This window comes from Ambystoma mexicanum, chromosome 6q (assembly GCF_040938575.1).
Source record: "Ambystoma mexicanum isolate Mex_15411 chromosome 6q, UKY_AmexF1_1, whole genome shotgun sequence".
In the NCBI taxonomy this organism is placed as follows: domain Eukaryota; kingdom Metazoa; phylum Chordata; class Amphibia; order Caudata; family Ambystomatidae; genus Ambystoma; species Ambystoma mexicanum.
In genome coordinates, this window is record NC_090937.1 from 44169836 (window position 1) to 44195948 (window position 26113).

General features: G+C 46.6%; 1 protein-coding gene across 1 annotated transcript in view; it reads right to left on the bottom strand.

Moving 5' to 3' along the window:
* Positions 1-26113, bottom strand: part of EIF4E (eukaryotic translation initiation factor 4E) — a 416202-nt gene that overhangs the window by 294376 nt on the left and 95713 nt on the right. Inside the window, exon 3 of the mRNA XM_069630448.1 lies at positions 3528-3623. Coding sequence (XP_069486549.1) covers positions 3528-3623 — 96 coding nt within the window. The remainder of the gene's footprint in view (positions 1-3527; positions 3624-26113) is intronic.

Sequence of the window (26113 nt, forward strand, 5' to 3'; positions counted from 1 at the left end):
CCTCGTAAACCTCGTCGCCTGTACCCGTCGCGGCCGTGTCAGTCCCCGGATCATCCCCATGTGTCGTGGACGGGGAGGAGGGCTGAGCAGGGCGCGATGGTTGAAAAGGAGGTGGAGGATGAATCCTTCTTCTCTTAAGAGGAGGGCTCCCAGAAGGGCCTGGCTCTGGGTCCCCCATCGGGAGCGGTTCCTCCGTTGGTGGCAACGGCAGTCTCGTCCTTATCTCCGAGCATAAGGACTGTATAGCCAACAAAATGGCCGCCAAGTTTCTTGCGGCACTGGTTGAGGGGGTTCCGACAGGGGATCAGGAGCCCCGTCGGCACCCTTGACGTTCTCGTCGTCTCCCACGTCGGGGTCCCACCCGACAGGATGGTCTTCTTCCACGCCAGCGCCGTGGCCTAAGACTTCGATCAGCTCCTCCTCAGAGGTTGAGGCCAAATCCACGACGACCTCCCGCCCCCCCTTTTTCTTCTCTGTCGGAGGTTTCACGGGGGTCCTGTCGATGGGCATGAAAGAGGACTCCCTCCGCGGTGGCAGGGAGATTCTAGGCCCCAAGGTCGCCACCACTGGTGTAGCCTCCACAGGCTGAGCCAGGGCTGCCGCGACTGTCTCGATAGAGGTCTTGGCCGGATGGATCAAGGCTTTCACCACCTTAGGTGCGCTCACCGCCTTCTCCTTGGGGGGAGGGTCACCACCTCGCTCCCCCTCCGATGGGGCCTTCGAGCACGACCGGGGTCTCTCCAGGAGCTTCGCCGGGTGCTCGGCCTTCCTCTTACCCGAGCCAGAGCGCTGGCTCGTGGTTGATGGCGCCGGGGAGGATGCGCCCTGCCTGGCGCCCGTAGAGCCCGACCGTTCGGCGCTCCCGGTGCCAGCGGACTCGCCGTGCTTGGCCTTCTGTTGGACCCCCCGTCGCCGGGGCGCCCTCAAAGGTCTTAGAAAACCGCTCGGACTTCTTCTCGCCTGACGGGCTCTTTCCTTCCAGCCAGTTGGCGAGACGCTGATGGCGGTCCTTCATGGTCCGCTCCGACATATTGCCGCAAAACGCACAGTCCTTCTCCACGTGCGTCTTGTCTTCATGCAGACAGTAAAGGCAAAGGGGGTGTTCGTCCTCCTTAAAGACATTCTGAAGCTGGCATCCAGGGCAGACCCTGAACAGCTTTCCGGGCGTCGAGCTTCCCTTCTCCTGGGCCATGCTCGAGAAGGGCCTGAGAAACTTCTGGAGTCCTCCAAAAGCGTGGCTCGACGAAATCTTCACCCTTTAGGGGCGTAGAAGAATCCGACACGGGTCCCCGTTGATCAGATAAAGAAACGGTGGAGCTTGAGGCTCTTTTGACCGAAAAAGAGAAAATGTTCCTAAGAAAAAGCGCGAAAAAAGCACTAACGCTCGAGAGCAATAGCATGAGGATCCCAACACTTGAACGTGCGGTAAAAATCTGAAGATGGCTGCCAGAGGCGGGGCTTAGGGAGATGGCAGTCATTGGCTGTGGTCAGTATGACGCAGAGATCAGTGATTGGTTACTACTACGAAAGACAGATCAGAAACGAAACTGATTTTTCTTTACCGAGGATTCCCAGCCTGACGGGGAATATTCATGAGCATGTGAATCCATGCCAGACCCCATGCTGGAGAAAGTCTCCATCTCTCTTTCAGAAAAGCAGTTCTTAGGGAAAATTAAATATAAAAAGGAGAACCCAAAGGGTTCCTAGAAACACTGCCCAAAGGGTGCTGTGTGCTGCAAAAGTAACAGATGCCTTTAAGATATACAGAGAAAATCAGACTCTAGTAACATTTAAATACAACATATGATAAGATCACTACTGCAAAGAGTTAATATTTGCATGACCAACTGATGGAACCAAGCTAATAAAACTAAAACATTAAGAAACTGAAATCACAAACTCAAACAAGCATAAAAGGAAAGACCAATGATTGTAAAATGGTACATGTTTTGACATTTAACATTCAAGTCAAATATTTTTACATAACGTTCAATTGTCAAACGTGAAGGTCCATTTAGGCATGTCTTGGCAAAATGGGAATAGTTTTTGGTCCCAATATAAATTCTGAGAAGACTTATGCTTCCAGCCGAACATTATATGACTTCCTTAGAGAAGCATTTTGGCAGGGACAGGACAAGTAGTATCTAATGTCTTGCAAATGTTTGTGGTGCAAGTTAAAGTGTGCTTTAATGTCAGGTTCCCAAAACCTCATGTTTTGAAGATCAAGCATGAAGAAAACAGCAGCATCTAAATGTTTTTTTAAAATACAGGTTGTTCCTCAGGCTCTGTAGGGACAACCTTTTTTTATAGGAGACAGTATAATTAGGGGAGTTGGCTTAGATTTCACCTTATTGTAGCTCCTGTTTGGTCTCCACAACTATAGCCGTGGGTTGGCGGGCCCCAAGCTCACAAATTTACTTTGGTAACTTGTTTTGTTCGAAACCTTATACTTGGTCCCCACTTGTTAAGTGTATTAAAATAGTACCTGCATGCAAACAAACCAACTACATTCATGACACTGGAACATTTGATTGAATACCCTACCAGGAAGAATCTGACTACCATCTGTGCCCTTTCAACAAAGCAGCAGAATGTGGCGAATATGTACAGGTGTTCAGGGAGGCAGTCCAGGTGGCATCCATGGGTAGAACTTAGAATGCCCTTACCTCAGGCGGCCTCTCTGTAAGTAAGGAAATCAGAGTTCTAATAATGCCTGCAAATCTGGTACTGGAGGCAACAAGGATGCCGACGCACATTTGCTGTGGCCTGCGTCTGTTAAGATGAATTTCGTGACCTGGCCATTTGAATTCCTTATATGCAAGCCCAGCTTAGTCTCGGCGAGTAAGATCATCTTTCGGTGTGCCTTGGAAGAATTGGTAGGTAAATTACTAACTTGCAACTTTAATTTTGTACTGCTTCTCTAGGTTCTATAATATAAGGGATTAAAGAGGCCTCTACTGTGATTACTGCAAATATGTAGTTTGGATTGGCTCTGAGCTGTAGATACATGTATATTGAGTGAAACACCTTACTTGACATCAGATATCTATAAAACGTAACTGGGTCAAATAAGTAATCGGATAAAGTAAGGAACCGGACACAGGGAAAGGGAATGCATAGGCTTGTTGGCAATCCCCAGTGCTGGATCTGGCACTACAAAGTCTCTTATTTGTTAATGAAGTGCTACCAGAAAGCATGCAAATCCAGTTCCCATGCAGGGGTGAATGGAAGGTTTTGCACACAGGGTTGGGGCTGACGCCAACAGCCTCTTTGAGGATTTACACGCCTTGAACATGGGACTTGTTCGGTGAACCAGCTGCAGAGGGAATTCGACCATTTAAGGTGTTGGTCTGGTCCAAAGTGTACATATCAAATTTCTCAAATTAAAATATTACGAAGTAGAACAAACAATGGATTAAAACTGGGCACCAATTGTTAAAATCCTCAATTTAATTATTAGAAGCATACTTTAAGGGTGCAAGTGTATAGGAAAAAGCAGTTTGGCAAATGAGTTAAGATTTACTTACGCCCAGAAGTCCTCAACTGTGTCAAATTTCGATATCAGACGAAGATTTGCTTGCCAAGTTTTGCTTTTATCATTTTTAAAGAACCAAAGTGCCCATCTACGCGTGGAGAAAAAAAAAATTCATACAGAGTACATAAAACACAGTTCACTTAATGTCTGAATCAGGATACTCGTGTCAATTCTCAAATCTACTCCAGATTTTCAAGAAATCAACATAACATACATTGGAATGAAGGGTATCTTAGTGGGAAATACATTATCAGTTGCGGGGTTACAAAAACTGCCTAACATTAAGGGTGCTATAACCACCAAGGTAAACAGGTGGTGTGGAAGGTTTTGCATAACCCTCTTGTTAAGTAAGTTTCTGTACCACCCTCTGTTGAGGATGCTAGAACTAACCCGAGGGTGGGGTGGTGGGGGGGCGACTAAAACACACGTCAAGAAAGGAAGCCAAACCTCTCAGTGGGTAGCGTGATCAGCGCAACAAAACTCAACTATCAGGTAGGGGGTAGTATGTTGCCAGAGGTGCAATTAATCCACACACAAATCCAGAAAATACACCACACTGATATCGAAAAACATACTTTAACAAAGGCACACACATAAAATCAGTACAAATACGTACTTCAGTCATAATACACTATTCAAAATACACCAAGTGTTAGGAAAGATTACTCTTTAGGCAACTTTCCCTTCATATTTTATGGACCCCCGAACTTTTTGCTTTTGAACGTGTCCTGACATTTTACAGGTGAAGAAGCCTTCCGCTTTACTCTCCTGGCCTTTTGCTCATTTTGTCATGGGAAAACTGATCAGTCCTTCATTCCATCAGTACTGGGAAACTAGTTTCCTTTTTGGTAACTTTTTAACAGTGCACACAGCTTTTTACCAGGAAGTGCACTGGGAATACCTTTGTGTCACCTTTGCCTTTTACAATTGGGATTTTCTGTTTACTTGTGCCTAAAGAGAAGTTGGTGGCAGCAGATCAGATGACATGCATTACTTACCGTTAAAGCATTTCTGATGGTTCTATCTGCTTAGATTCACATGCTGTGCATAGTCCGACATCCAGTGGTCACTGCGGAGTATTGCATCTTGTTTTCCAAAGTCAAAAAGGGGACGTCGACATAGGCGTGTCTGTAATACTTTCCCTATAGTGACGTGTAGTGTACCCAAAATCCCTCACGCGTCGAGGCCCCCCAGTTTGTATTTTTTCTGCCATGAGGGAGCCTTAGGACTACGTGAGGGAGTACAGAAGAGAGAGAAAGTAATAAGAAGTCTATGTTCCTTCCATTCGAGCGGGGAGGAAGGGGGGGCGCATGTGAATCTAAGCAGATACAACCATCAGAAATGCTTTTAAGGTAAGTAATGCATGTCTTCGGATGTTTGTTAACCTGCTTAGAATCACATGCTGTGCATAGACTAGGGAGCAGACCCGGAGTTGGAGGTGGGTTGTGAGAAGGAACAATAGAGAAAAGATGTCTTAGTACTGCTTGTCCCACCTGGGAATCAGATCTAGAATAGTGTTTTGCAAAGGTGTGTACAGAACTCCAGGTTGCCGCCTTGCAAACAGACTCAAGGGGAACATTTGCAAGGAATGCTATGGATGCCCCAGTGCCTCGAGTAGAATGTGCTCTGGGCTTGAAGGGCAGTTCTCTCTTAGCAAGAGTGTAACAGAGAGTGATGTATTTGACAATCCATCTGAATATAGTGGATTTGGAAACTGCATCTCCTTCTCTTCCTACCGTCACCGAGACAAAGAACCGATTAGTCTTTCTAGGTGGTCTAGTTCTTTCCATATAAAACATGACCGCTCTGTGCACATCAAGTGTGTGCAGCCTTTTTTCTCCCAAGTTTGATGGGTTTTGAAAGAACGTTGCTAGTTCTATAGACTGGTTGACATGGAATTGTGAAATTAATTTCGGTGCAAACCTAGGGTGCGAGCGTAGAACCACCTTACCCTTTGTGAACTGTTACAAAGGGATCTAGTATAGAGAGCGCTTGTAGTTCACTCACTCTCCTAATGGAGCTGATAGCTATTAAGAAAGCAGTTTTAAGAGTGAGATTCTTAAGGGTTGCTTTGTGCATGGGTTCGAAGGGGGAGCCTGTTAGCCTGGTTAGTACAACATTCGGGTCCCATCCGGGAGCTGGGTTAGATATAGGAGGGTGAATTCTTTTCACTCCCTCCATGGAGGCTTTATTAACTGGAACTTTCCACCATGACACCTTATGTTGAGACATAGTGTATGCGGAGAGTGCAGCTAGGTGAGCCGCTGCCATTGCCAGTACCATCGTGAATACCCTTGGCGCTGAAGCTATGCCGAAGGGTAGCACTTTGAACTGATATTGTTTGCCTTCTATCATGAACCTGAGGTATTTTCTGTGCGCTGGCAATATTGAAATATGAAAGTATGCATCTTTCATGTCCAGAGTTGCCATGTAATCCCCTGTGTGAGCAGGGGAATTACTTCCTGCAAAGTCACCATATGAAATTTGAGGATTTTACGAATTTGTTCGCTGGGCAAACATCTAGTACAGGGCGCATGGTTAAATCCTTTTTGGGTACAAGGAAGTACACTGAATAAATACCCTCCTTTACCTGTGATAGAGGCACAACCTCTATTGCTCATTTTTCCAGTAGCAGTTCGACTTCCTGAAGAAGGATGGCGAGGTGTTCCGGTGATCGGCGTCTTCCCCTTGGGGGTCTGAATGTAGGGGACCGACTGAATTCGATGCAGTAACCGTGGGCTATTGTTGACAGTACCCAGCAGTCTGTGGTAATTCCCTCCCATGCTTGTAGGAATGATAACCGGCCCCCGACCGGACTTGCATGGGAGGGGACCCGAACCTTCGGGTTATTTGGTGTTGGCAGCCGGGGAGCCTGTGGGAGTGGGGCCCCGACCTCTTCCCTTGCCACGACGTTGTCCTCTCTGAGCATATTGTCCACTGGTTCCCTGAGTGGAGGACCAGTTGCCTGCTGAGGAGTATTGTTGTTGTTGGTGGTGGTGGTTTTGTCGTTGGCCACGAAAAAAAAGCGCCTGTTGCCGTAACCTCGCTTATTAGGAGGTCTTGTGATTCGGTCCAGAGTCTTTAGGGTTTCAAATTCCATCTTAGCTGTCTCCAGTGCATCGTCAACCGCCTTACCAAACAAGTTTAAGTCTTCAACGGGTTTGTTGATGAGGGACGCCTGGGTTTCTGGCTTGAAATCAGAGTTCCTGAGCCAAACATGACGCTTAAAAAGTACCCCCTGGACTAGTGTCTGACCAGCCGTCTCCGCAGTATCTAGCGTGTTCTTAATGATGCTTTGGTTTACCCGAGTACCTTCTGTCACAATGGCTAACAAACTGGTTTGTAAGGGCTCAGGAGCTTCTTGTAGGCCTTCGCGCAACATTCCCCATTGGGCATCAGCGTAGCTTGCCAGCAAAGGATTGTTGTTGGCAATCCGCATGGAGAAAGCTGCCGAGGATGTAACCCTTTTTCCCAAGGCATAAAGCTTCTTCCCCTCCTGGTCTGGGGGTGCTTCGCTAGTAGATAGCGGAACGCCCGCCTTTTTTTCCTTCTGGTGGTTACTACCAGGGAATCAGGTATGGAGTGACCCCTAATATATAAGGGATCTGACGGTGAGGGGCTAAAAAGCTTCTCAATTCTTGGGTTGACACCTCTAACTAATGCAGGTGTGGATAAAGATGGAACGAGGCGTCTCTTGACTGAGGCAAGAAGGGGTATGGCCTGACTAGTAGGTGGTTTTTCCTTAATTATTTTATCCACAAAGTCTACTTCAGGAGTCATTTTTCCTTTGTCAATTTCAAAATATGCTGCCGCCTTGCGCAGGAGTGCATTGAAAGTGGGCTGGTCATCCACAGGTGACGGGTTACTGACCGGTGTGGTCTGAGGAGATCTAAAACGTCAGGGTCTGTTGACGCCCCTGGAGACTGCCAGGGCTGTGATCCACCTATGTCTGGGTCTTCTCCAAAGCCCCCTACAGGGTCTTGTAGATCCTCAGTATTTAGGAACTCTTCATCTTTGTGAAAATGTGGTCCTCTTCAGTGAGGTCATATGCATCAATTTCCTCTTCAAGTGGGTCAAAGAGTTTTGGATATTTGACCCTAGGGTCTTCATGTAGTATCTCTCTTGGCCTTTTGGGTGTAACATGTTCAGGGGTGGACATAAACCTATCTAGTTTGTCCATACACGATTAAAATCTTTCCATAGTCCACTGGGATAACCCTGAACGGTCTAGTGGCGGAAAGGTGTGCTGCTCTCCCATAGCGTGGAAGATATACCCCCTTCGGCCTCCGAGAAACCTTGTGGGCCCGACACTGGGGATGTATCTTTAGGTCGTCTCTTCGACAGGTGGGGGCGGGTGGCAGGGAGGAGGGGGGAGGTGAGGGGTCTCTCTGGCCTTGTGAGCAGGTGTCAGCGACTCTTTCGCCGTCCGTCTGTGAGCTTCAGTGGAGACCATTCTAGCCAAGCTTTCCATGACTAGTTTGTCCATCGAGGGCTGGTCATGAACGGTTTTCGGCGGTGACGGAACCTTTTCACCGACGGTCGCTCTCTTACGAGGTGTTTCGTCTGAAGTTTTGGTGGTAGCGCCCTTAGTTGCGTACGGCCCAGTCGCTAGTCGCGGCTGCGGGGTGGGCTGGCGACCCTTACCGTTGGCGCAGGCTGCCTGTAGATTTGGCGTCTCAGTTGGCGCAGTTAGTCGAGGAAGGGCCGTGGGTTGTGTTTAGTTTTCACTTTTTCATGTGCGTCGGCGGGGTGTACATCCCCATAAGTAGGGCGTGAGCCGAACTTTTCGGGGCCGGGGACAGACGCGGAGGAGCGGGAGCGTTCCTTAGAGAGGTCGACAACCTCCGATACAGATGTAGCGTATCACTATGCCCCCTCGTAACATTCGGCGGCGGCGGGTGAGGAATCAGCCTTTGACATAGCGTAGACTGCCGACCTCTTGGCCCTGCAGTCCTTCAAAGTTTTTGGACGAAGGAGTTTACAGGCCGCACAGCCGGCCTCGTTGTGGTCGAGGGGTAAATAGCGGTTACACCGCTTATGCTTATCCTTCCACGTGAATTTGCCGTGACTGAGAACGACCCTCAAGGGGGAGAGGAAGGCATTCTAGAAGAAAATAGAAACGTCCACAACAACCCTGACTCTCCCTAATGTATAGGCCGGCGAGGGCGGCCACGTGTTCGGCAGCGCGGATTTGATCGCCTCTGTCAAAACCACCACCGAAGATCTTGACTCGGCGGGGAAGTTGCTTAGCCATCGAAAGAGGGCTGGAGGCATTTGGATTAACAATAACTGACAAAAACGACCAAGGGTAGAATAAATGGTAATTGCAATGAAGGTTTAGGTGTGGGGCATGAACGAAAACGACAGTGCTGCTTGATTGGACCATTGCTGGCTGTTTGAATGGTGCAGATCCTCAACATTGGGGGGCTTTGACTTGCTTCTAGGCAGAATAAGAAGTGGACTCCTGCAGCCATTTTTTCAGATCAGCTTTGGAGCAAAAGTATACTGTGCAGGAGAGCAGCCGACTGAAGCTCTATGGACGACTCTCGAAGAGGCCTGGCATCCCTTCCTGCAGATGGCTCGGTGAAGCCCTGCTGTAAAAAACTGATCTGCGTAGACCCCAAGCGGTGCTTCAACCTTTGGACTGGTGTGACCAACCAGTCTCGACGCACACTCGAGGATCCAGCTGTCCTGCGGCTTCCAAAATGTCCCAGGACCATCTGGTGGACTGACCAGCTCTCCAGTGGTCTACCCTGGTACAACGTGGCTGTTCAGCGTTTGTTGCCGGCTCATGCCGCAAGCTGCCTTCATGCCAAGTTTCAGCATGACAGGGTCAAGGGATCCTGCTCTGGAAGGTCTTCAACCGCGCCTGGAAAGACCCCTTCAGTCGCCGTTGCTGGAACTCTGCTTTCCCCATTTGGTAAAAAGTCCTGAGGAGGTCTGCATCAGTGCCTTCTGCATATATTCTTTGCAAAGGGTTTCACTCTGCTCCTGGAAATATGTTACTGACTGTAGTGACTAGCATAATCCTAGTCCATAGGCCCCTTTCCTCCATACTGTAAGGGCGTCCCTCGCTAGGGATGGGAAAACCTTTTTCACCACCCTGGGAGCATCCACTCACCTGGCACCACTCCTCGGTCCCCTTTGACGCGTCTGCTATATAACAATTGCCTAAAGACACAGGCTTATTACGGGGGAGGATGGTGGGACGGAGGGAGGAAAAGGGACTATGGACTAGGAGTAAGTTAGTCACTATAGTGAGTAACATGCAATTACTCCTACATCCCAGCCCCTTTCCTCCATACTGTATTGGCGATTACAACTGAATGCAGCCCTGGGGAGGAGAGTTGCCCCTCTAAGAAAACAAGTTCTTCAAAACTGCCTGGCCAAATCCTGCATCAGATCTGGCGCTGGCATCCAAGCAGTAGTGTTTGCTAAAGGCCGATGGGGAAGCCCAAGTAGTCGCCTTGCTGATCGACTGCCATGGAACATGTCTTTATTGTTTATTCATATAGCGCCTATACACAAAGAGTGTTTAAAAGCGCTCATGGAGGAGAACATTGGAAAAAAAAAAAAAGTCATTCAGAGCCCTTGAATTTCTGAATGATATAGGCCTGCACAGAGAAGCTAAGTGCAAGGAAGGATAAGTGCCAATGATGCATATAACAATGAAGATAACTCATGCCTGCCGACAATCCTTAGTTTTTCCAAGTGCAGTACACAAATGGTAAAGGAGGGTAAAGGAGTAGAACTGACAGGCTGCTACACAATGCTAACAATTTTATGGCAGCATAATATAGGACAGTGGAGGGATGTGGGTGTGAGAGAGGGAGGCGTGTAGGAAAGGTGGGCTACTGGGCCTTACTAATCTTCCGAGTATGAAATTGGAGGTGGGGTGGGATAAGGGGTAGGGATAGAAACAGAAGGGGGACAGTGCGCCAATACATGGAGCGAGGAGAGTAAAATAGAAACAGTAGGGTGAGGAGGGATGGGGAAGAGGAGGGGGAAACAGGCGCAGGGTGTTGAGGCTGCAGATGAAAACAGCAAGATTTAAAACTGGTAGGGCAAGATGAAACATGCCGTGGCCTTGGCTCTGATGGCGTGGGCGTGCAGGTTTGCTGGCAAAGACCTGTGCTGCCCCTCATACGCCTCCTTGGTTGCCATCACCATCCACCTAGCTATTGAAGCTTTGGAGGCTTGACAGCCTTGTTTTGACCCACCAAAAGTGATGAAGAAGGCATCAGATTTACGGAAGCTCATTGTACTGTCAAGGTAAAATCTCAGAGCACATCCGACATCCAGACAGTGCAATACTCTGTGCCTCATCCTTTGGATCTGCAAAGAATATCAAAAGTACCATCTCCTCATTTTGGTGAAACAATGACACGACCTTGAGAAGAAATGCAGGGTGCACCCTAAGCACCACCTTGTCCCTGTGAAATGTGGTATATGGTTCTGAAGCCACAAGCGCCTGTATCTCACTGATCCTGCCCGCTGATGCAAGGCCAACCAGTAGAGCAGTCTTTATAGTAACCTGCCTGATATCCGCTGACGCAATGGGCTCGAAAGGCTTGTGGGCCAGGGCGCCCAGCACCACATTAAGGTTTCAGACTGAATGTGGAAGCTTGTTGGTTAAGATTTTCATAGTATTGGTAAATCATCCCAACCTGTGCCAACCGCAGACCCTTTTGCTTTACTGGTGGATTATTTTTCCTTATATCTCTGAGTGGGAACCTTTTTCCACACTCACAGAATCTTGCTCCTTTTAAGGGTGTCATTTTTTAGACTCTTAGTCTTTCTTTAAAGTTACCCTATTTGACAACTTTTTGACAATAAGTGCCTGTTGTTGCTGGTTTGCCCTAGGGGCGGTCCTTTTCACTTTCTCTAGCCAACCTTGAGAGAACTACAGTTCCCAAGGGTAGAAAAGAGCTTTGGATCCCTTTTACTTTATTTGGTGACACCAGCACATCCCACCTTATGTGGCAATGCCAGTAGTACTATCCCTAGTGTGACGTTCAATGTACCCATGGTCCTTCACACGTCGAGGTCCCTCAGATTTTTTGGTTTCTGACATGAGGTAGCATGAAGTGCAGTGCAAGTACAGGTGTATTAAAGCAGATAAGCATCAGCTAAAGCTCAGGTAAACATCTACGCACCTTCTACTCAAAGGGGAGGAAGGGTGGGTGCATGTGAATCTAAGCAGATACAAGCATCAGAAATGCGATTACAGTGAATAGTGTATCCCTTCTGAGGCTTGTGAAATCTGCTTAGATCACATGCTATGCATAAATTAGTGAGCAGAGTTAGGAGAAGGTGGTGGGTTGTAAGAAGGTCTAGCAGCAAATAGATGTTTTAGAATCGCTTGTCCCACCGGGTATCTGCTTTAGAATGAGTGTCAATGCAGTAGTGCGGAGTGAAAGTGTGTACTGAGCACCATGTGGCTGCTTTGCAAATGGTGTCCAGCGGGACGTTTGCGATAAAGGCCAAAGTAGCATCCTGTACCCATTGTGAAGTGAGCTCTTGGTGTGAAACCCAGTGTGTTGCTTGATAAAGTAACAGAGCTGTATGCATCCGACTATCCATTTGGAGATGGCATTCTTGGAAATGCGGTCTCCTTCTCTGCCTGGTGCTACGGAGAAACAGTTGGTCTGTTTTCCTGAGCAGTCTGGTCTTGTTTACATAGCAAAGGACCACCCTCCTTAGATTAGCGTATGGAGTTTTTTCTCAGCTGAACTTGTTGGGTTCTGAAAGAAGGCTGGTAGCTCAATTGACTGGTTAACTCAACATTTGGAAATTATTAAAGGTGAGAACCTAGGATGTGTTTGTAAAACCAGTTTATCCTTGTGGATGACAAAGAAGGGGTCTTGCACTGACAATGCCTGAAGTTAACTAACTTCTTATGGATGTAATAGCCACTGAGAAGGCAGTCTTATATGTGAGATGTTTAAGACTAGACTTATGCATAGGCTCAAAAGGAGGACCCAGGAGCTTTGAGTACTACATTGAGATCCCAGCCTGGGAGTGGGGTTTGAAATTCCCTCCATAAATGTCTTAATGACGGGAACCTTCCACCATGATGATACCTTTTTATGAGAAGTGGTGTAAGCTGAAAGCCGCCACATGAACCTTTAAAATCGCACCGATAACAAATGTAACTACAAAGGAATAATATCCTATAACATTAAACGTGTTGAAACACCATTCGCAAGGAAAACTGAAGAGAAAACAGTATTATTTCATCCCCGCCTATACCTCGCCATAACTCTTCGATCATCAACATTTCCTCTGAGGTCAATTAAAACTTTCTTTATCTATGGTTCCTTACTGGAATACTGTTGCTCATCTCATTCCAAAGCCAGTTACAAAGGTAGTCCCCCGCCACCCACCTTTCCTAACTCGGGAGATTCAGGACACTCAGTACATCTACCACAGGTGATGTCAGAAGCCCTTCATGTCCTTTTATTCTATCCCATAGGTGATCTGATGTTAATCTATCATTCCCCGAGACAAATCTCTGCAGTTTTCCCAGTCTCATAGGCCACGTGCCCTCACATTCCATTAACAAGTGCCGAAGCGATTGGTTAGATGGAATGGCACATATTTCACAAAGTTGATAGCTTTGTCACCCTGGTGTTGTATTTCCAAGTTCTCACCAGTGGGCAGTACATTTAGTCTTGCCATTAAAAAGTTGTTCCTAATTTTACGATCTGGGATATTTCTGCAGATAACGTGGGAGGTAGCCTAGCTTGTTATCTGCTACCAAGAAAGTGTTACAAGGGGTTGAGTGCCTTACTTTTGTGATTATCTCGATCCAGTCTAATGTTCCTAGTTCCCGGTTTATCTTTAAAGGGTTAGTAGTAAGAGTTTCCAAGTCTAATTCCGTTTTAGCTAAAATGGTTTTTACTCTATTCTCTAACCCTTCTAAGGTTCTTGACCTCGAGTGGATAAGGTGCATTTTAATGTCCTCATATAGGGAGCCTGGTCTATGACTTAATCTCTCAGTAAAGCGATATTAGTTTCCATTCGGCCAAGCACCCTAATGATTTTAAACCCAATTCATAACTCAAGTTCCACCCAGGAGTACTCAATAGCAAATTCAAAGCCCCCTTCCATATTCTACCTTCTATTTTGGACCAGTTTGTGATCCACAAATGTGGTTTGGCTTCTAAGCCATACAATACTACCGGAACTATTTTTGCTATGTAGTACTTTAGCATAGGTAAAATGGGAAATGTGCAGTACTTTGTGCTGATTTTTTTCATGCGAGGTATAAGGGAGATTCAAAATTTCAAGTTCTAATTTATACACTGCTGGGGGAGCAAACATCCTATATCCGAGATATACTAGTTCTTCCACTTGTGGGATATCCTGAACCTCTAGGGCCCATTTCTTTAAGCACATTTTTTTTCCTCGGATGTCTGAAAACTACGATCTTTGACTTTGTGGGGTTTATAACTAGTCAGTTTAGGGCAGTGTACTCACCAAGTTTAATCAGCAACCGCTGTAGGCCAATAGCTGTCCTATCGACCAGGACGATATCGTCCGCATAGGCCAGCCAGAATATCTTTTTCCCATTCAACTCCAGACTGGCCAAAGCGGACGACTTTAAATGCTCCCCCACATCAGCCAAAGATAAATAAAAAAAAACAGGTGCCCAGATTCCGAGAGATGGCCCGACTGTCCAGACGAACCCTCACCAATGTGCCTCTGTGTAATCCCATTAGCATTGAGAGCAATGTTTCTGGGATCCCTCTGCTCCTTAGTTTACTCCACAACTTAGACCCCTCAATTTGGTCAAACGCCTTGGAAAGATCTATCCAGGTGCTGTACAAAGGCATCCGCCCCTTTTGGATAGTAGATTCGCTTACCAGATTTAATGTAAGACCATCCAGCGCCGTGGGCATTCCTTTTCTAAACTCTGTTTGAAAATAGGAAAGGGCCTCTACAAGCTCCAGCCAAATTAATAATTCGTTCAGCAGCAACTTCATAAAAACCTTGCTCTCAATCTCAAGGAGGGCGATAGGACGGTAATTTGCTGGATTTGTCCTATCGCCCTCCTTGAAAAATTGAATAACCAGAGCAGTTTTCCATGAAGAGGGAAACTGCTCGTTTCTTAAGATCTCTGCATACAATTGCTTTAGCAGTCTCGACCAAAGCACTGGCTCTTTAAGAACTTTATACGGGAGGCCATTAGGGCCGGCTGCTTTTGACGCTGACGCCTTAGATATCATTTCCATAATATCCTCTTCCTCAATGGTTAGCTTCCACCCACTATCTAATGACTTCCCCCTGGGGCCTCTTAAAGATGCCAGATAGATGTTCTATCCACTTTCCTTAAGGAACCAGGTTACATAAAGAGCCATTAGACTGAAAGTCAAGTTGGTTCATGACTGACCAAAAGCTTCTCAGAGTAGATTTGGATAATAGCTTTCTCATTCGCTCACCATCTCGTAACCGGAGCATCTTTTGGTTTCTTGACCAGCCCTTATAGTTATTCCTTATTCCCCTAACTTCTTCTTTAAACTCCTCCTGGTTGTGGTTTAATGATTTTAACCTACACATGCTTTTTCTTACTGCCCGCTTTCTTAGCTAGGTTTCTTCGTCAAAATCATGCATATTTTTTTGTTGTGGCCCTGTGGTTGTCGATTTTGGGGGCACTATGGTCCATCTGAAGTTCACCAATTCCTCTGGCTGACAGTATTTTTGCAATATGGGGGCTGGAATTAGTTTTAGCTCTCTGTTTAACTCTCTCCCTCCTTGCCCATATTTTACCAACCTTAGTTTCCCCTTTTCCCCTGTCAGTGCTTGTTTATGCGTCACTACTGGGGCCACTGACAAGTCTGTAAATGAAAGCTCCAGGCGGGAATGATTGCTTCCTCCGTCGTGCCTCACGTCTAGCGTAGAGGTGCGGGAAAACAAAGCTTCACTAACGAAGATGTAGTCCAGGACGGAGGCAAATCAGCCTCTGTGCCATGTCGTAAAAGGATCTTTATCTCCCTTGGAGCTGCAGTTTAACATCAAGTCCCAGGAACTCGCAAAACTCAGTCATAATTGCTCTTTTTTGGAGATTTTTCGTGCTGTAGGGCGCGCTTTCCCTTCCCTTTGCTGAACACACTCTGAGTTGAAGTCCCCTGACAGTAGGACACTTGCTCCTCCACGTTCTAACTTAATTTTTACTATTAAGTCTTAACTTTGTCAGAAGAGGCGGGGTTCCAGTAAATATCTATTACTATCAACTCTAGGTTTAATAAATTGAGCTCCAACTGGACTTTGCACGCTAAGATTCCCATATTGTCTTGGTAAATTGGGATAATTGATTTGACAGAGCTGTTTTTAAATGCTATGAGGAGACCTCCAGCAGGACTTCAGTTTGCCTTTTGGCTGGCAAGAATATCCATTTTGCCAAAAAAGTAATCTCTCATATTTTTTGCCCTGAATGTACTGGAACCCTGCGTATTCCAACTCAACAAATGGAAGCCACTCTTGCTGTGAATCTATTCCCATATTCATAATAACCTGCAACAATATATCTGGAAGGACGGCTAATACTTTTTCCTGGATTAAGTCCTCTCGTTCATTCACAGTACCCTCTTTTCTCAGCCTGTGTACCTCTCCCTTGTCGCTGTAAGATATCTCTTGAGGGACCATTAATTTGATTGTTACGAGGAGTGGTTTTAAATGGTTCACTGGCAACTATTAATCCTTCTTGCGGCCTTTAGAATTGCACAGGGTGCCTTTTCCGAAAAAAAAAAAAAAAAAAAAAGTGTCCTGGTTACCTTGCATGGAAAGTATTCGGATCCTTGTTTATGAAAGGATCTCACACGTTTCGAGAGTTTTTATTTGTGATGGAATATGGTTTAGACACATTGTCTAGTGGTTGAAGGTCAGCCGATACGTGTTTCAACCCCGAGGATCTTTCTCAAGGCAATTCGGTAAGGTTTTTAGGGCAAAAATCCCTGTGGTTCTGCTTACCCCGTTCATTGTTCACAACGAACGAAGCGAGCAGAATGCAGGCACCAGCCTAACACACTATGCAAATTGGATTGCTTCCTAGCCAATGGCTTTATGAACCACAAGGATTTCACTTATTCCCACCGTTTCGCGGCCATTCTACTCCATCATCATTTCCCACCTAGACTAAGCAAATTGCCTCTATCTAGGAGCCCCAGCCTCCAAACTAAAGAAACTCCAAAGAATCCAAAATGCGGCAGCACGCCTGCGCGTGAACCTGCCCGCCATAGAACACAGCAGTCCTACCCCGAGAGTCCTCCACTTGCTCCCTATTGCTTCAAGGCCATGTGCATCACCCATTGCGCAGTCCACACCACCAGCACTGAATTCCTCAGAGACAACATTGTCCCCTATCAACCTTCCAGGAACCTCAGATCTCGTACTGCATTTTGCCCAGTGATCACCCACCCCCTCCCACTCCATTAGACTTGGCAGATGCGCCCTCTACATCCAAGTGCCAATCATCTGGAATTCCCTTCCATTAAACATTCGCAACACTGAAACCACCTGAAATTCAGGGAGGCCCTTAGAACCTGGCTCTTCCCAATACTCTCCTAATCCACTGCTTCCTGTGAATACACCACTAATAAACGCCCCCGCAACAACCACAACTCAGGGACCGGCAGCTCTCGCAGCGGTTTCATATGACACCACCACATATTGTTCAGCTACACTCCCAGCCGACTGGTACTCCAGGTAAGCCAGCAGCTTTTGTTGTGGCACACCTGATCCACCATCAACCCACCCACAACAACACTCCTACCGGACAAGCACTCCAGGTAAGCCAGCAGCTTTCACTTTGGCACCGCCGCACCACTCACAATATTCTCACTGTGCCCCCGCCCGCCAGCACACGAGAGACGACTAACAATGAAATAGGTAGCCCAGGGTAACTCACGCCCATCACCAAGTAATTCACTGCCACTGTTAACCTGCATCGTTCATTCAGAGAAGCTCTGAACACAGAATCTCCCACTACAAAGGCATTCCCAAATCTAGGTACAAAAAACCATCAATGTCTACGGAAACCTACTGTACTATAGGCTGAATACTATGGTACTGTGAGGCCTACCTCCCCCACCACCATGAAGTATTCTGCAATCTAGGTGTAGCCTACTCCTTGGTTTATTATACGATGAGACCTACTACATTTTGAGACCTAGGCCTCTCTCCCACTGTACAGGATTCTCGGATCTATGTGTAGCTTCAGTCTTGGTTTACCACATGCCTAAACTTACTGCACTGTGAAACATAGGCTTTTCTCCCACTATACAGGATTCTTGAAATCTAGATGTAAGCATCCATCTCTGTTTAATATATGCAGATACCTGCTACAGTATTAAAGCTAGGCCCAATGGCAAAGGAGTCTCAGTTTTAGACCTGGACATATATCACCCCAGTCGAGCAATCTCGCAGCCTACAGTACGTACATCTTCACACGACTAGTGTGGAAACAGTCCACAGGCATGGCCAAGCACCAATGCACGATAGAATCCGGCTATGGCGAAGCACATCCGGTCTAGTTCACACACAGCTGTCTAGACAAACACCTGACGTACCCCAACACCCCTGCCACTAACATACAGCGGCCACCGACAGAAAAGAAACCAGTATAACTGGCCTCAAATAGATTGCTATTGTTGAGAGAGTCCGTCTCTAACCCTCAACAGCACCCACCCATGTGTCCGACGTCTCTTGTGCTGCTTAGTTGAGCCTTGCCAGCCACCCAAGTCTTAGAAAGGCCACATGCATCTCGTAAGCTAAACTCCCTAGAATTTCCAACTACATCAACTACAGTCACCAAGGGCATTCCAACCGAGGAGGATAAAGGTGCATCGAGGCCACACAAGTGGGGAAAGAGCGTTATATAAATAACCAAATACAATACAAGGATAAATTAGACAATCTTTAAAAAGCAGCAACTAATAGTAACATTAAATAAAAAGTTAGCATTCAGTTCAAATGGAGCAATAAAGTAGTCGAGTAAACTTTTCTTCTGGTAAATTGTTCCAGCACACCGAGTGACGTCATTTGAGGTCAGTATTAGTACTTATTTGTAATCACCATTATAATACTGAGTTTCAAGGAGGAAAAGGTTAGTCGGATCAGAACATACTTTGTACGTAATAAAACAGATTCTCACAGAGGGTTTTAAGCAGTCTTTTATCCCAGCAATAATAGTGTTCAACAATTAAAACCTGTAAGGGAACAAGCACTGCCAAAGGCAATAGGTTCAGAAGGGGGCCTTTAGGAAGCCAGGACAGCCAAAGTCAATGGGCCAGTTCCAAGTTGGGATGCTCTCCTCTTAGAAAATGTTTTATAATGGTCAGTAGAAAAATCACAGCAACTTAAGGAGCCACCTTGAAGAAGCACAAGCTGGGAAGCCACTGCAGGTGAGCTGAGATCAACTCAAAAGGGTTAAAAATAGTAATCGCCAAGCTAGGCAGCACCACAATTGGCAAAAGGTGAATGTACCCCAAGCCCCACAATAGGGGTGTCACGGTATTAGTGTTATGACGGTACAATAACCTTCTTGCCAAATGACGGTATATCATGGTTATCGCAGTATAGCAGGTGGAGTTAACTAATCTTAACAAATATTTTCTAAAAGGTCATAAATTGACAGATTTATCATCAAACAAAACCAGGCACCCAGGGCCAGAATTGGGCTTTTCAACATAATTTCCACTGAAATGCCACCCCTTGCTTCCACCAAACACAAACACATGTGTGGAGAGGAGGAGGGGCGGGGGGGGGGGGGAGCCCTGCTGCGCCTGGCAAAGCAAACTGAATAGCTTTTCTTAAGTGGTCATTTCAGCTTTTAGCCCCCGCACTGGCTACTGGTGAAGATGAACATGTTGCCATCTTGATAACCTGCATGCCACAGATCAATGGAGTCTGATGGTAGTATACGCTTGTGCGCGTACGTACGCACACACGCACTCACTCTTTACGTTACAGCCTTTAGTTTACTTGAGGGCCAAAAGGTGTTCAGTAATCACAGACATGTTACACTTTGGTATGGCAGCAGGGAATACCCACAGAGATGAGTAAATTTCGCACTGTGACTTATATGTAAATTCAATGATGGAACCAGGGAAATCCCCCATTGTCATATGTTTAGAAAACATTATCCATTATAAATATATAAACCCCAAACCGCCAACCCAAAGTAAACCCTTTTCCTTCTTGGCACTGTATTTATTCTTCCTATTGCTAACATATTGATTTTGTGTCAGGCATGTGTGGTTTATGGATAAAAACTGCTCCAACTAAAACTACTTGGCAGACGGCACATCCAACAGTGCAAGACCAAGACTGTGCAGCACTTGCTTACTGCAGCCTTTCCAAATCAGATTGAAAAGCACACTTAACGGTATGAACGGTATAAACAATGTGACGGTTATTATTGTCCAATTAAGTGGTTCACGGTATCTTTAACGGTATACCGTAATACCGTTACATCCCTACCCCACAATACCTGAGAATTAAAGAATTGGTTCCAGCTGGATGCCTTCCTGTTCCAGTGTAGCGGACCCTTGTTCCTGGTTCTTGGTCGTGGTGACGAAAGGGAGGACGTCTGGTGGGCTACTGCGGCAGCACTCGGGAGAGGGACTCTGCAGCAATGGATTCTCTTTGATTCAGCGGCCTTTTGTTGTTTTGGTGCCTTTTTTTCAGCACCAAAGCAGTACTGACAGCTCCGGTTTGAAGTTACTTGATCCCTCGGCCCTGGACTCTAGTGAGGGAACTCGGGATGAAGATTTCCTGCTTCTGTAGGGTACTCTGGATGCTCAGGAGATTAGCACTTCCGATGACAATGCACTCGATGATGGTCAGTGTCCCAGTCCCCAGGCATTGGGATTCTGAGGCCTTGAAAAGTCGCAGCAAATCGGGGGTCGTGCCAAAATGAAACTTTTCTCAAGGCTAGTTGGTCCCACCAGCCCAAGTGAGGAAGTCGTCCCTTGTCTAAATGAAACGGGCTCAGCACAGCTGCAGGGCTTCGCCGCAGTTCAGGAGAGTGCAGCTGGAGTCTTAATGTCTTCGTCGGATGTGGTCCTCCAGTGGTAGACTGCCTCTAGTCCCAAAAACCTCACCTTTTAATCAAGTTCCCATTCATTCACAGCCCTAGGGCTGTCAATCACCCAGCAGGGTAGGGTGGCTGCCCTCCTGAACAGCCAACCGGCCAATCAAAACTGGTTTCACTCAGGCACACCTAGAGACAAAGGACAGGGAAGTTTCGGGACCCTCCCTCACTTCCTGCCTTTCCAGACACACTGGAGGCTGTGCGGTTTTCCGGGCTGAAGCCCGCCAAAGGCAAAATGCACAAAGGACTCGACCAGATAAAAAAAACAGTAAAAGCCCAGAAACAACTAAATGACAAGAAACAGCGGAAAAAAAAAAAAAACGGGGGAGGGGGGGTAGTGGTCAATTTGGGAAAATGGTTATCCTTGGGTGCTGTACTGCAGCTGAGAAATCAGCCTGCAGATACATGGCACAAAGGCAGTATAAATAAATAAAGGAAACCAATGCCACCAGTCATTCTAGTTAGTGTAACAGAGTTACAGGAGAAGTGGGATAAGAAGTTACTATGAATCCCACCCTCCCCCCCCCCAGCACTCCACCTAGGGTGGTGTGTGCTGGACCCACAGAGGAAAGGTTAAGACAAAGGTCATCTTACTATTCTTGGGAACAGTAGTTCACCCAAGAAAATGTATTTAAAGATGGACTTCTAAGTGACACTGCACAAAAGGTGCTGTGTGTCCCACCGCGCAAAAAGAGGATGCCAATGGAGTTCACCAGTAATAAACCAAAAATCCTAGTCGGAAGATAACATGAGTGAGTGGGGGGAAAAGTTCTACTCACTAAAGAGTAAAAAGCCCAGAGTCTAACAAAAGAGCTGGAGGTCTCTAAGGTTAATGGGAATTGGCAAAGAAATGAAAATTCTCCTAATCACTCCAAACCTAAAACAGATTACATTTTCTTGGAGGGGTCTGATTGAAACACCTCCAAAATTGAGCTTTCCCTAGAACACCCTCTTGCATTGATCTCTCCTTGGGGTGACATGCTCCCTCTTGTGAATCCAGGTCACCAGCGATACACACCGAATTCTGGCCCAGGTGCAATTAAGATGACCTCTCTAATGAAGCTGTTGCACACTGTTACTACGGTGCAGCTTCCACTCCTGGTAAAACTGATACGAGACACAGGAGCTCTAAAGTAATTTCCTCTGGGGGTGGGGCCTGTACAGTCTGGGGACTTGGGGTTCCCCCAAGATAATGCGCCTCACATGGCCTATTCCCTTAACATTCTCAAATACTGAATTAATGAAGAATTGAAAGAATGCAAACTAGGTACGGATTGAGCAAGCCTCTGTGGAATGCTGGTTATATATGGGCAGGAAGCTCAGACCCTCCACTACACACTGACTATCGGACCCAAGTTGCTGGAATGGAAGAATGGATGAACAGCTCCTCAAAAATGAGTCATGCCTTGAGTGAGCTTTGAGTGAAACCCAGCTATGAAGATTGATAATCACACCTTTTCTTTTTGCAAGTCCTCGCAGAAGCCTGAGAAATGGAAATTAAACTGGGTCCTTTATGGTAACCTGCTGGGCTGTGTAGTACTTATATTGAAGTACAAACTGGGAATGCACAAGGTACATCACTACCGACAGTTTGCTTACAGTTCTGGTCTTCCCCATATAGGCCAAGATGCATGTCCCACCCGCCCCCTTCCCTGAGGTAATTCAACTCTCCAAGTGGTCTGCCTCTGCAATTTATTGGCGTGCGATTCCTATTACCACAGGGCAAGATTGCCAGTCAGTCAAACAAACTTATTTGGCATGAAAACATTCAAGTAATTATTATACTGCTGATTATTCTAAAATACAATTATCAAGTACCTTCAGTGCAACAAATCATTTAAGAATTTCATACAACCAGGATGGATATATATAACAAGTTGATAAACAGGCGTCGTAAAAATAAATTCCGTTATTTAGAACCTCAGTCAAAAGGGAAAAAGCAGACCATGAGGGGTAGAGATCAAGAGAGTTATCAGGTTCAGGGAGTAGCAGCACATTACTCCCCAGCCATCTAACCACTCCATCTCTTCAAGGGAATAAAATAGTTCCCGAGGGGAGAGCTTAGCTCGCAGGCCGACAGAAATTGACCATATGCAATACATCCTAGCCCGTTCTTGTAATGGATTAAATTGCCTGTGTGGGAGAGAGTGCGAGTGTGTGTGTGTGTGTGTGTGTGTGTGTGTGTGTAATGCGCCAGTGTAGAACAACATTGGGCAGCAAAGTGTCTGAGAAATTGCATTGCTTCACCTATCCGGGGAATCCCTGCATCTCTCAAAACAGAATTAAAAAGAGCATCTCAAATTTAATGTTATGTGGCAGATTCAAGTGTATCATAGTTTTCCTTGGTGCCCCAGACGTAAGGCACATCCCCGACCCTGCGTCAGACCATGATTGTGTAAAAGATGCTATTTGCAGTATCCCTAACCTCAGGCGTACATACAGTGATCGGTCGTTCATAGGGTGGGGGATCCGGGGGAGGAGAAATTTGTCTAGGTTATTTTTAAACCCAGTTGTCATCGTGAGCATTCTGGCCCAAGTTTTAGATACGCTGCTTTCACCTTTAGTTGCTCTTTAGCTTTCAGTTTTGCATTCGTTTTCAGTCTCCTTGCAGCAGCGTATGTGTGGTCCACAGGCCTATCCCATATGCCCCCTAATCCTAAATCAAACAGAATTCTTCACGTGTGCCCCACTTTAGGCTTTAACCCCCTTCCAATAACATATGGATCAGAGCGTCTCAGTAGGTCTCTAGGCCCTCAGTTTTCCAGTCTTACCCAATATAGGATGGGTTTAACAGAGCAACCATATCTCTGATCGGGGTAACATCTAACTCGAGATGGGGTTAAGGACCAATTTTATAAAAACATGGTGTTCAATTATGTCCAGCTTCCCTGAACTGGCACAGCCCCATACCTTTGAGCCATAGGTGGATGTGGGCAATGCCGGCTTCTTGTATAGGTTCAGTGCTGGTGAAACCACGCCACTGCCATGCTTGATGAAAAAGGATTGTGTAGTCCCACTGTAGTTCCCCAGAGTAATGCTCCACTTGTGTACTTCCTCCGTCCACCCTCCTGACTCTTGGAACCTAATGCGCAGGTAATTAAAATGTTTGACCTGCTTCTTCCTGACAGGAAAAACCACGTGGTTCCTTAACAGTGGATTAAGCCACTGTGTATGCCTCAAGAAAATTGATACAATGTGTTTATTATTATTATGCAAGTCCTATTTGTTCTCTATTGGGTTAGAGCAAAACAAACTGCGCTGGATCCTAACTATTGTGTTTAACTTCACATTTATTAAAGAGTATAAAATATGTAAAAAAGCGTAACAAAAATTAATGCACATACCAAGAAAAACGAAGAAAGTATGCCAATGGCACGTATCATCTAGAAAACATACTGACATCCAAGTAAAATATTTGAACAACGGTACATGAAGTAAATTGTCATCACATCTTATGAGCTGAACGTTAGCCATAACCATGTTCAAGCACAGCAAGAATCACATTGTTAGTTCATTGAAGTTGCAGAGAACACACAAACACTTGTCCATTAAAATTTGAAACAAAGTACTTTTGTCATTCTTTTTTTGGGGACTCTGCAGGACAACCAAGGTGATTGTGGATCTAGAATCTAAGCTTGGTTAGGTAAATGATGGGTCTACGTAGGGTGCTGGTGTAATTCCAATGCAGCACACTCCTCTTGCGTGTGTAAATCACAGTGCTGGGGTAATTATGTTTCGGCGGTTGAGGGTAGTACCCGCCTTCCTCAGGACCAAAAGAGTGGAGTGTTTTAGGCTGACCCCTCACCGTCAGGTTTCAAGTACATCAAATAAATGATGGATGGCTCTTCAGGGCGGCAGCTCGTGGAGCCCTCTGTGTTCCCCAGTGTAAAGGAGCACAAGTGAGCCTTTATATGTAGGGCACTTGGCACGGGTTAACACTGACTCGTTAGTTGCTGGCATAAAAGTCGCGCTCCCATCTGTGTGGGCGAGAAAGTGGCAAGGGACCAGGTGGTGTCTGTGTGGCCACGTTGATGCTGTGCAAGTCGGCTTGGTGGCGTGGCCGCTGTATGCTGCTAGCAAGGAAGACACGCAGCAGAGTTTGTTGTTCAGTTGCCCCACATCTCCCCAACATAGTCAGCCCTCCATTGACATCCCCCCCATCCACGCCCCTTACCTCAGTCCCAAACTCCCTCAACCCAGACACCTCTCTTTCGAAAACCTGGCAGCCCCTCGACCGCACTATCCGTCGAGGACAACCGCAGCCTGAAAACTCTGCAAAGCCTGCCACCCCCCCATCCTCACCTACAATCCACTCAGACCCTACTCCCCATTCCACCCTCTCCCGTCCCCTCAGCTCCTACTAGACCACTGCCCCTCCCCCTTCATACCCTTTCCCTTTCCTGAAAAGATCTTGGCTCGCCCTTTCTGAAACAGTTGCCTCATCCGCTTATCTTTGGAGCTCCAACCCTCTCACCTCTCTGGCAGCCAAACCCACAAAATATGGAAAGTGTGACCAGCCCACTCCCTCGACTCTCCATACCTCACCACAGCTCCATCGTTCCAATCGGACATCCTTTCCCACCCATACCATCAGTAACTCCCTTCCCCCGTCTCCATCCCCTTTTTCTCGACTTCTCACCCTGTACACCTATACCCCTAGCACCTTCCAGACTCGAACCACAAACATCTCGGCCAACCCACCCACACGTGCACCACTCACCACCCCCTAAAACCTTCCCACCACATCCCATGCTTACCTACCGCTGCCCGCCTACTCTTCCCGCTCACCAGCGACTTAACCTACTCACCCGACCCTCGAATAGTACATGCACCCAGATCCTCTACTACCCCCACCCCCCTCCGTCTGTCTCAACCACCCTGACTAATCCTACCACACCTATCTCACTGGGCACCCATGCCCACCGGGCATTCCCCGCAACAACCGTCACAAAAATCACCTCCACTCATTAAGTCACATGCCTCCTTTTCAATGCCTGCTCTGTGACAAGAAACAGACACCGTATCTTTGATTTCCTATCCGTTAACAATCCTGACATTTGTATCACTGAAACATGGTTCTGCGGCGACAATTTTGCCCCAGTTGCACACGAGAACTCCACCCTCCCCCACCCCCCCCACCAGGCCCAGCTACTCCCTTATCAACCATAACAGACCTTCTAGAGGTGGCAATCCTCTACAAACCTAATTTATCCATCACTCGCCGAAACCCAGGCATACAACGCTACCTGCAAATCCCTTCTAGTAAAACACTCACTAATATCAACATTCACTCACAGCTTCCGACTCATATACAGACCCCCTGGATATGACAGACATATCGCAAACAATCTCCGTGACTCAATAGCTACCATCCAGGTAAATCACCCAACTCTCACTATTGGGAGATTTCAATATCTGGTACAATATGCCCAACAACCTCATGACCCATTCTAGACGCACTCAACCTCTCCAGACATACCATC